Source organism: Mesocricetus auratus, unplaced genomic scaffold, assembly GCF_017639785.1.
Source record: "Mesocricetus auratus isolate SY011 unplaced genomic scaffold, BCM_Maur_2.0 Super-Scaffold_100019, whole genome shotgun sequence".
In the NCBI taxonomy this organism is placed as follows: domain Eukaryota; kingdom Metazoa; phylum Chordata; class Mammalia; order Rodentia; family Cricetidae; genus Mesocricetus; species Mesocricetus auratus.
In genome coordinates, this window is record NW_024429200.1 from 12,811,631 (window position 1) to 12,823,840 (window position 12,210).

Sequence of the window (12,210 nt, forward strand, 5' to 3'; positions counted from 1 at the left end):
TTTTATTTAAAGAGAATTTTCACTTGTTGAGGGCATTAGATTCAAAGTGAGAGATCTTGGTTTATTTAAAGCTGTACCATTAAACTATTGAGAAGGTAAGAACACACGCTGAACAGAGAAGATGAATTTCAAGGACACATTCTCATGTGAAAATTTAATAGAAGTGAGAGGTGGGACAGAGAAGGATGTAAGACAAGCAGTGTTAATGATAAACTGGATGAAAACGGAAGGGCTAAGAAAACAGGTAAGAATGGAAAGGAAATAGGAAAATAGCAATGTCTAGAGCTAGCACTCCAATTATGTAATGCCCATCCTTCAGAGATTACACGCTTTGTAAAGGGTTGTGTCTGTTCTCTGTTCTGTTCATCTCTATTATTCTCAATGCCTGTGAAGCAGGGTATACTCAAAGAAAAAAATGAGACCAAAAAGGAAAAATGAATGCAAAACAAGCAAGATAAAACAGAGCTGAACAACTCTTCCTGACAGCAAGATCTGCTTTCTTGGAGTTTGGATTAACTCATGCCATTTATACTTTGTGATAGGACACATTTCAAAATACACTAATATTTGTAGGGAACACACGATTTTCACACTAATTTTCCTATGGGTGTACAGTGATGAAATCTGCTGCTTTTTCAGCTCAAGATAGTCTTTAACAAATTGGAAATATGTCATATAAGCACACTGACTTCTTTCATTTACTAGGTCATGATGTTTACATTGCTATCTATCTGCCTGCCTAGCTATGCACCTATCTGTCTATCTATCAACGTGCATAGAGAGGGAGCAGAGGACAGTTCTTGGGAACTTCCCTTTCACTCCGTTCAGGCAGGGTATTTCCTGTTTCTGTTTCCATGTGGCATAGCTGCAGGAGTACTAGGGTTGCAGATGTCTCCATCACAGACTTTCAATATTTGGGTTGCAGGTATTCAATCCAGGTCTTCAGGCTTCCTCAGTCATAGTTTTTAGTCCTCTGAGCCATCTTGCTGGCTCTATTTTGTCTTGGTTTTGTGGTGCTGAGGATTTATCCTGGGATTCTGTGCACAGTAGAAATAGGTTCAACCATTGAGCTACACCCTCTTTCCCAAAACGTGTATCCTATTCTGTTTATAAAACCAGCAAGCGAATGATGGAACAACTGAAGATATAGCATGGGGGATTTCACCATTTTTCGCTTTTGTTTTTAGAGGCCTGATTGTTTCCTACTTCTTGAAAGTTTACAGAAAACTTCCTTCTGAGTGAGAACACCAGGGGAGCAGCTCTGACTGAGCAGGTATGAAACAAGGGCATTTCTCTCCCAGTGGTCCTCAATCTTGTGGAGACTTGCAATATGCATTCACTGAGTGATGGCTATCAATGCGAAGATGTCAGCAAGACCAACATGACCCCTAACTCATCAGGAGTCACCTGATGAGAACTGTGTCCCTCATAATAATGCCCACTGAAATTGGCTTAGCAAAGGAACAGTCATCAACAAGCATACAATCTTTGATCAGACTCTGATAGAAATGTTAGTATAGCTTCCTAGAGTTTCAGTTGGAGAAGCCTACAACAAGAAGTACTGCCAATCAAACTGAAAAAAGTGAGAGGCTGATGCCTGTGGGGTTTGGAGAGTGGAGATGCAGAACTCAGCAAGGAAGGAGCACTTGTTATCTGTTGTTCTAAAGAGTTTGTTCAATCAGAAAAACGAGTTCTTGAGGGAGCCACACAGAGCAGAGAGAAGGGCAGGTTTGTGCTTGCCTCTCAGAGACTAAGGACAGTACCAGTTTCCCAAGATTGCAGTGTGCCAGGAAGAAACAGAATATACATTAAAAGGTTATGAGGTTTGTTCTTTTCTCTCGAGATAACCCTAACTTCTCTTCATATGTCCAGAATGAGTCTAAACTCATTTAAATCTGCTCAGACACTAGATTGCTCAGTATAATTGTTTTCCCACAGTCAAGCGCTGTGTGTGTGTGTCCCTGGAATCACAAAATCTGAGATAAAATAGTACCTTAAGTGAATAAAGCCCCAGTTTCTATAATAATCTACAGATTCTAATAGATTCCAGAAACAACTAAAATATTAGGTTGTAAACTATGCATGATGTATACGCCTTTAATCCCAGCATTTGAGAGACAGAAACAGGCAGAACTGTGTGAATTTGGAACCAGCATGCTCTTCTCCAAGACTACATAGCAGGACTGTCTTTGCTTGTTTGTTTTGTGAGATAGGGTCTTACTATGTAGACCAGGCTGGCTTTGAACTTCCCTTCCTCCTGTTTTAGACACTCAACTGCTGGGTCTACATGCACATTACAGTTTAGAATATTCTAATTCTAAAGAAAAAACTGGCTAGCATCAGGAGAGAGAACACAAATCGATGTTACTCCCCATTTGTACAGACCCAAAGAAAGCATGGTACCAGCCAGGCTTTGATCTGACTCCAGGCATTACCAGCTGGTCTTCAATGTGAATAACATGTTCAATAAAAGCCCACATGGAAAGGTAGGTGTGGTGGCCCACGCCTGTAACCCTACCACTCTACAGATGGAAACAGGCAGACCTGCACTCCCGGCCTCCCTCAGGGAGTCTGAAGCCAGCTTATGCTACACTGTCAACAAGAAAAGCCCACAGTAACGGCATCTCCCATGGGGATGAAAATCTCATGTTGGTCTTTCCAAAATCAAACTGGATGTGTTACAACAAATACAGGGGATGGAATATGTGACATTTAAACAGCATTTTCAGGAGAAATGGTTTGAGGGAGGGGCTTGGGAATACTTAAAAAGGAAGAAAAGGGTATTTCCTCTACGAGTCAGAAGCTCTGGCTAAAGTTTAGAACCCTTGTCCAGACTAGCACAGCAAACCAACCTGGGGGCTAAACATTAGAACCATGCAGACAAAAACTGTTCATGGGTTGATTCTTAGGAGTCTATGGATTGCTTCAAAAAGGACAAGAAATTCAGATGTATCATGGTGAACCACGGGTCAGGTGCACCTAAATTATTTTTTGTAAAAAATTCCAAGGACAAGCAACTTGGAGCTGTCAAGCCCTGGGAAAAAAAAATCAAGGGCTTCTCAATAGAGCCCAGGAGAGAAACGCAGCCCAAGAGTACCCCAAGAAATGCCAAAACCTTATCTTGCTTGGACACAAGGTAATGAGGGAGGAGGTTGATGATGACAGACACCCAAGCTAGAAAGAAGGCTACCTTTGGGGAATTAACAGGCTTATTTATTCTTTAAACAAAGAGATGTGGCTTCCCCTAGACGGGCCAGGCATATGAGACATAATGAGGGTTGCCCATAAGCAGACAAGCAACTGAATAAAGGCTGGTCAAAGGGTCAGCAAGCTTAAGAGAGATCAAAGGAGAGCTTGTTTCAAGTAAGCAGGTCAATGCACTGGAACACAACTGGCTGGCTGGCTGGCTGGCTGCAGTGGTGGCCGTCCTCCCTTCTCACCTGGACTCCCAGTGCGTACCTAAGCATCACCCCTCGAGCTTCTATGGATAACCTGAGAAGGGCTGGCAGATCTGAAGCCCTTGCAAAGCAAGTAGGAGCTGTAGAGCCAGGAGAAAGCTCATCAACTAGAGGCAGGCAGCTGTGCTGACCCGAGAAGTCAGAGAAGTTAACAGGCTGCCCTTTCCCCAAAGCTTACAATGTTTCTCTAAAAGGATTAATGGCCAAGCAGTAACTGGAAAGAAAAGTCAATGGAAGAGCATGCTGTGTCACTGTTGATTCCACCAGTGGTAGCTTGAGAAAAGAAGGTAGCCAAGGGCAGGGGCTAGGAAATCTGTGGAGATCGACACCATTGTGGGAAGAGACTAATGTGATTCAGACTGGATGACTGACGGAATGCAGCAGATGTTACTAATATGGCCTTTGCTAAAGGGTTAAATACAGTAGCTCAAGAAATTGTCCTTGGGAAATTAATTCAAATTGGCTTGGTTCAGTACAGTCACTGAAGATTAAAAAGTGGCTAAAGGAATGATAAACAAAAGACAGTCCATGTTGGGAGAGACTTGGGGTCAACACCAAAGCCTTTCTTGTTGAGGGGTTCTATTCATGGAGCAGCAAAGAAGTAAACAACTCACTAATGAGATCTGCAGAGTACTCTAAGCTAGGAGGCAGAGAAACCCTAATGGACAGGGCACCAAATCACACAGCAGAGTTCAACTGGAAACATGAAGCTAATCCATCTAGGGGAAAAAGCCTTACTCTTGGATAACATTCAATAGACAGGCAGGATGCGGGACAGAAGCAGCATGTACAAAGAGCTCTGACAAGCTGTGAGTTACTAACAGAGGCTAGGCTGGGGACATGGAGAAGGGTCATGAGGGAGGAAGGGTGAGCTGAAGGCAAGCTAAAATAAAACAGTGTCAGCAGATAGGTGGTTTGGATGGAGACTGGCTTGATTGTTTAGAAAATAAGCCCACTCTACGTGCAAAGTCTTTCTGAATGGCTACAAAACCACCATGACTACCTAGCAGGAATCCTGGTCTTTGTTGACTGGCTGGAGGTGACAGCATCCAGGAGATGGCCTTGGGCCATCATCCTAGGGCTCACTGACAATGGTGCTCCAAAGGAAAACCCACTCCAGCTCTTCTAGGTTGTTACACCTAATCCTTTAGGGGGCCTGTATTGCCTTCAGGCAATGCCTCCTGGCCGTGGGGAAGTGGTTAATTTCTCTCAAATTTACTCAACTAGTAACAGTGCAAGGACCTAGAAGCCAATTTTTCCACCATCAGTCCGAAAGAAATGGCTCAACACAATTATCCCTGAGTAGCTCACTGCTTTAGCAAGCATCTTGTTACATTACTTCAGCACAAAATCTGCACTAAAGAGGCTTGTTTTCTTCTTAAACCCTAAATCTCCCCCAAATTTCCTTATGTATGTATACTCATTAAACAACACTCAAATAATCCTCACACTGTGACTATTTCTAACAGTGTAATAAGAGCTGACTCTGGCTTCCCTTTCCTGAGCTCCTCTGCAGATTATTTCCATGCCCACCTGCCTATTAGAATTAGGTGTTCACTTGCAGCACAGTGAACTCAGATTTAGAAATATGCTCATATACTCCACTGTTTGGCTTGGTGGTTGTTACACTGTGAATGCCTCACTTCTTCAAGTTGCTATCAGATCAGAATGACCATCGGCCCACCCCATGAATATTACCAGTTAGGTGAAGGTCTGTTTCCTGAAGGGGCTAGCCGGTATAATATTAAGAAAAGTGTATTTACACTTCCCATTATGGTGTTTTTGAGCTCACTGTATTCAAACAGTACCAGAAAGGAGAGAAGTCCAACTATCTTTGAGAAATACCCATTATGAATCTATACCATATTACAGCTATATAACAATTATTTGACACAGTGTCTACATATAGCCAAGGCTGGCCTGGAACTTGCTGTGAGGCCCAAGCTGGAACTCAAGATACTCTTGCCTCACCCTACAAAGTTATAGGCACAGGGAGCCTCATTTCTATTAGTTACTAATAGGTATCATACCAAAGACATGTAACAATTCATTTCTAGGCTGGACAATTGGGAAAAACCTACAAGAAAGAATCAGAAAAGTCTTAACTGGCTGACTTCTCCACTGACATTCTGTGTGATACTCTCTCAGGATGTGACATAACCTTAGAGGTAAACATAGGGTATGAGAACAAAGTTCTGGGCCAAAGAGCAAGAGAAATGATCTCAATGACAAGTCATGAAACCAAAACTAAGTAATATGTGCCCAACTCAAGCCTTCTCTAATGGAATATTCAATCTCATGATCACCAGACTTCTTACCTAACGGTTCCTGGAGGCTATGGAAGAAGTGCTGAGTGAGGTGAACCCATGCTATCACTCTACAAACTGCTGAGATACCCACATTAGCTAAGGAGAAGTAGTTCAGTTCTTGCTGCTTCCCAAGAAGTCTGAAAACCACGGAACTACCAGCACCCCGACGAAAGTCTCTCAGAGTGGGAGCCTTGAGGCATGTCAATGGCAAAAAAACCAACTGAGCACTATGCTTCTCCTCAGGGATGAAGGACAAAAGGAAAATGTCACAGGGCTTCTCAAATGCTCTCCTGTCAGCTGTCAGAAGTGTTTGAAACCAAAACTCATTTCCTAATAAATGTTTTCATTTCCTCTGTACATGACAAAAGGTCTAGAGGTGACAAATGGGATAGGAGAGAAAGGGAGAGGAAGGGAGGGGAGGCCTCTGAAGGAAAGCCCAGAGCCAAATGTATTGTACACATAAGCAGGGCCTCCTTGATAGTCCCAGGAATGGTGACGATCATCATACATGACATGTTCACTCTCATCCAGCCTTCATTTTATAAAGTCAACTCAGAGTGGCCACATTCTATATACTACCAATTGGGGGTGGGGGGAGATGGAGGCTTAAGTATAATCAAAGTCAATGGCTTTCCTGTTTTCCACTGGGGAGAACTCAAATATAGAAATGACTCAAGCTCTATCTGCATATTATTTCCAATTTATTCTGCTCAGGCAGAGGCACAAGAGTGACACAGAAAAAAAATGTTGCTATGAGTCTTAATATGTCTAGTAATTTCTCAACTTACCTGGCCTCTGCGGCCAGCAGCTCATCATAATGTGAGGATCTCTGGTCATCATCCTGCCGGTATCTGATCACTGTGGCCAGACCTTTGCTGACAAGAGCCTCAGCAATGTTTCTGCAACAGAAAAGAGAGGTCAGTGAACACCGGGGCTGTACATGGGGCTCAGTGAACAAAAACAGTGTCAACACCTGGAGGTTACAAGACATTCTGGCAGGGGAGGGAGAGGCTGGGCATATTAAGACCAGAGGGCTGCTCAGCTGGGATGGAAAGGGAATGGAATGAAGATCCCCAGCTCAGCAGTTTTCTCCTTAGTAGCATCAGATCTATATCAACCCATATACAAAACCAGCAGAAACTATTTGTAAGAAGCCCACATGAGGCTGGGCTATTTACAGAATGTTATAAGCAAGCCACTACCCTCAAGAAAATCTGCTCTAAAATATCAGGCACATAAGATAAAAAAAATGAGCATATACAAGCACGACCTACATTTCTCAGTCTCCCTTCCGGCCTATAGAAAAACCTAGAAGATGCCTAACTATATCCCACAGTGTTACAAACACTGGTAGAACATGACGCTTGTCTTCTCACAGCTCTCAACAGTAGATCTTCCACCTTAAGAAGTCTTGGAGAAGAGCCAGAAATGAACTTGGAGAGGGAAAGGCAGAAAATAGGCATTCTGGTAGAAGAAAACCAGGTTTTAGGTTTCTTGTGTGTGTGTGGGGGGGCACAAAGGAAGGAGGAGGAATAAAAGAGGGTTAAAATCCAAGACAACAAGTTTTGGAACAACATTCCACCTGACGACAGACCTCAGATGAGAATCCACTTTAAAGTAATTCTCACACACACTGTGCCCTTCTGCAGAATGAGACATGCCATGTGAATTGTGTCCAACCACTATCCTGAGAATAGTGCGAGGAAAACGGCACTCAAATGACTAATGAAGCTCTTTTGCATGGATTCTCCCACCCTGGAAAGAGAACTTTGATGTGAAGAGTCAAATGCAATAAAATAAAATAAACAAAAAAAATTTTAAGGCTAACAAAATCAAATGTTGGAAAGTAAGAGACATGATATTATTGAGGAAGAGGGGTGGTTATGTCTTTCTTTGTGTCTGTCATAATTACTCCAAAGGCCCCACTCACACCATCTGGTTCGCTGCCCTTTAGGGAGAGGGTACAGTAAGCAATAGGCTACTGTGCCATATGCTATGATTTAGTACAGCTTGAAAACGTAGTTAACTCTTAACACACCGGTGAGCTTCAAAAAGTGGTAGATAGTGTAGGGACGCCAGTAGCTCAACTAAGCAGCATCTGCGCATGTTTAAACCACGTGAGGATCTATTCCTATAACCTAGGAGAGCAGACATTTCAAAGAAGAAGCACAAATCTATGATGGTAGAGTAAGGAGGGAAAGATGCTGTAGCTGGTTCTGTTCTCATTGCAATCCTCTCTGCTGCCTGTTTACCTACTGTCAGCATGATATTAATATCTCCAAAGCACCATGGAATTAGCACTTCTTAAAATCCACTCCCACAAAGAGGCTGCTCTGCTGGCCACCCCGTCTCCTGAGTCACTGCAGAATCGTGCTGGCAAATGCTGCCATCATCACAGAGTTGTGTTTGGAAGCACAGAGAAAGCAACAGCCCCAGTTCAGCAGATGTAGATGTTGATTCATTGGTGAGGATTTTAACTAAGGTTGTCACCAAGGAGCCCTGATAGGGCAGGAAAGTAACTATACCCACCAAAGAGCCATCAAATTAGGAGGGTAGGGAGTGGCTTGCAAGACAACTCTATTTTTGATAGGTTATGATGTCTTGGTGGTTTTAAATGCCAGGAGAATTAAAAAAAAATGTTTGTTACTGCATTTTGAATTACTGAGCACTGACATTTTACAGTCGATGCATGAGGTCTAGAGGAGAAAGCTGGAATGGCAGAGCAAGCAAGAAAATTTTCATAAAAACAGGCTTCAATATGAAAATCTGGAGAAAAGGAAAAGCAAAACAGTGCAAGTGTGTAATGATCGAGTCCTATTAATGCACTCAAATTAATTCCCAGAATTACTGAGTACCTGCCAGGCCAACAGGGACTGTGGGTACAACCCTTCCCTATTTATCATCCTTGCCCTCCTCATCCATCAGCAAATGTTTACACACCAATTTAAGGCAGCCACAGGACTTCCTGAGGCCTGAGATTCCCAATTCACTCCACAACCTGCCCACCACGTTCCTTCCCCTTCCCCCTAAAGCTCAGCAGCTCTTAGCTTCTTCTCCTAATTACAGATTTTCCCTGAAGGAACAGTTACCAGTGCTTAGCAATAGGAGAGTAGAAACACAGGAAATAATAACCATCTCATTTCTGAGTATTTACTACATTCCAGACATGTGAGAATCACATGTATTTCTTCTTCGTGACAAAGCATCAGAAAGCATGCTATAACAGTGCATCTACTAACTCACTGTCTGTCTGCCATGTCAGACAATGTGCTGTGAGTGTGTAAGGCTCCTGACTATCTTTATACCCCAATTCCCAGCATGGCCCTGTGCACAAAGTGGAGATTGATGGATTGATGTGTAGTGTGTGTGTGTGTGTGTGTGTGTGTGTGTGTGTGTGTGTGTGTGTATGCATTTTGTGGAATTAGCTTACTTAGAATAAAAAAAAAGATATTTTTAAAGTGAGAAAATTACAGCAAGATAGTTTGTTTCAAAACATGCAGAAAATTGAGATACTCTTTAAAGCATAAGAAAATCTCCTAGTCATTTTGTAAATACAGTGCTGGAATTCTAAAAGGATTTCCCCAGCCAAGTTTGCCTAGTACAGGGTGAATAAAATAAAAAAAGGGACTAGAGGTTTTATAGGCTTTCTCTACTTTTTCTGTCTCTTTACCATTATCTGAGAAAATGAATGGAAAAACTTATCTAGAAAAAAGAATGGAAGATAGCACAGATATAATTAGTCTAGACTTAGCACTTGACTGTCTAGTTTATTTCTTCTGGCTGCTAACAAAAGGACAGAAGATTTTCTCCTGGCAAAAGATGGCTTAGACGTAACGTGAGTGCACTGACCAGGTGCCCAAGCAAAGAGAAAGAAAACATTAAACTGTATTCTGTTCCTGTGACATTCTCTCTCTCTCTCTCTCTCTCTCTCTCTCTCTCTCTCTCTCTCTCTCTCTCTCTCTCTCTCTCTCTCTCTCTCTCTCTCTCTCTGTGTATGTGTGTGTGTAATTCCACAATTACATGTCTGGCATGATGGCTGGTTCACAACCAACATATAAAAAGAGACCTAACGTAACCTTGGCTGTCTTACATTACATCATCTCTCTCTGTATCAGTCAGAAAGAGAATTAATGTTGGGATTACAATGCTTTTCTAAAGTAAAGGAAACATTAAGGCTCTTCCAAACATGAACTGCTGGCGAAATGCAGAATCAGGTGTTCACAGCAAACACATGGCCATGGGGTCACAAGCAGGCTTTCATCTTCTTTTTTTCATCTTCATCACCCATTCCTTTCCACACAGCAAGCAACTTATAGAAAGTCTAGCTTCCCTTTGGAAGATACTTTCAAACCATCAGTTGCCATACTCTAAAAACATGGACAAAGGTACATTAAGCCCATGAAAGAAAAGTGATTTAAAAAGTGAAATTTTAACACAGGAAGCTCTAAGCATTTAACATATTCTGATTACCTTTCCTATTGTCTTCCTAAATCTCAATATTGAAAGTAATAGAAAAAAATATACATTAACAAGTAAGATAATTATCTACAATTGTTTGGATTGCTTCACAATATATATGTATACTTCTGTAAGTTTGTGGAGTTCCAGAAAAGTTGCACATACTACACAAAAAATATATAGCTCTCCCTGAACAATTTGAAAGCAAGGCCTAATCTGTTTTGCTATCATCTCATAATACTTGATTGTGTAATTCCTATAAATCATGTCATTTCCCTGCATTTACAATACAGCAAAATTAAGATATTAACAGACATATCACTACCGTCTAATCCACAAATCAACTGTCCTAATGGAATACTTACAAAGAAAAGGACTTACAGTTTTAGTTCTTGGGTATACATGGGAGGTATGTTCAAAAATCATCAGTGGATGCCTGAAACTAAAGACAGCACTGAAACTAAGAAGCAGCTAGTTCTCTGTATTCATGGTTCCAAGTGTGTGGAACTCAACCAATCTCCTGATGAAAGTATTTACAAACACAAAAAGTTATGTTTGTTATTTAACATGTGGTGCCATTTTCCTCATCATTATTGCCTAAACAATACAACTTAACAATCACTTAGCAGTTGATTAATAATAGGCAGCTCACAACTCCAGTTCCAAGGGATCTGGCACCCTCATACCAATGCACATAAAATTAAATAAAAAAATTTTTAAAGTTATGCAAATGTGCTGTCTCAAAATACTCCTTTATGTTTTCACTTGTTTTACTTTAAAAGAAGAACTTGTAACCTCAAGACGTTGGGAGACTGAGACAGAAGACTGCCCAGTTTGAAGCCAGCATGGCCTACAGTGTATGACTGTCTCACAAGAGTACTTCTTCCATATATCTGAATTGCTGGCATCACTGCTTGATGGGGGAAGTCAGTCTGTGTATATGCTGTCCTATTGGTTGATAAATAAAGCACTGTTGGCCAACAGGAAAGCAAGATGGGGGGGAGGCTAGGAGTTGAGGAGGATTCTGGGAAATGTAGTAAAGAGTAGAGATTCACCATGTGATCCAGACGACACAAGTCTGGTGTTCTTGACAAGATAAGACCTTATAAAAATATATATTAGTAATTATTGGTTAATAATTAAGTCTGAGCTAGCCATTAAGAAACTTTAACAGCCGGGTGGTGGTGGCGCATGCCTTTAATCCCAGCACTTGGGAGGCAGAGGCAGGTGGATCTCTGTGAGTTCGAGGCTGGGCTGGACCGATAGCCTCCAAAACAATACAGAGAAACCCTGTCTCGAAAAACCAAAAAAAAAAAAAAAAAAAAAAAAAAAGAAACTTTAACAAATGGTCGACAGCTTCACAACTAATATAGTGTCACGTGTGTTATTTGGGCGCAGAGACAGTGGTGGGACCCAGACAGCTGGCAGGAAGAATGCTCGGTACAACTGCTACTGTGAGGTGCAGGACCTAGTAAGTCAAGATAATAATTACTTTAAGCCAAACACATGGCATTATCACAACATTCAACTCAAAAAACAGTGTGCATAGAATGATCAGAGACAAGTCCCACTGTGAGCAACACAGCACAGGACGGTAGGTTTCAGGACTCAGAGCAGTGCCTGGTCCAAATGATTATTTCTCAGCCTTATGTATAGCAACTCTGGACTGAAGTGGACCATGAGCAGAGGATACTGTAGGTAAAGAGTGTTGTGATTCAGAATCAGGTGCTCGGTTAAGGTTCTGTATCTTGTTAAAATGGAACCATCTGTCTTTTCTTTGGCAACATAGAGTTGAGTTTGTTTGTTTGTTTGTTTGGAGACAATTTCTGTCTTTTCTTTGGCTGGTCTGGAACTCACAGAGATCTGCCTGCATCTGCTCCCAGGAACTGAGATTAAAGGCATGTGCCACCATGCCACCTAGAATCAGCACTTTTAAAAGAGGATAGATAGGCCAGTTGTTATGTCTTGTCTGTCCCTTTGTAATG

The 12,210-nt window shown here is 41.8% G+C and overlaps 1 protein-coding gene across 1 annotated transcript in view; it reads right to left on the bottom strand.

The window, feature by feature from the left end:
- The window catches only part of Snd1 (staphylococcal nuclease and tudor domain containing 1), a 401,485-nt gene that overhangs the window by 173,350 nt on the left and 215,925 nt on the right, over positions 1-12,210 (bottom strand). The window contains exon 13 of the mRNA XM_040728507.1: positions 6,556-6,666. Within this exon, the coding sequence (XP_040584441.1) occupies positions 6,556-6,666 (111 nt within the window). The remainder of the gene's footprint in view (positions 1-6,555; positions 6,667-12,210) is intronic.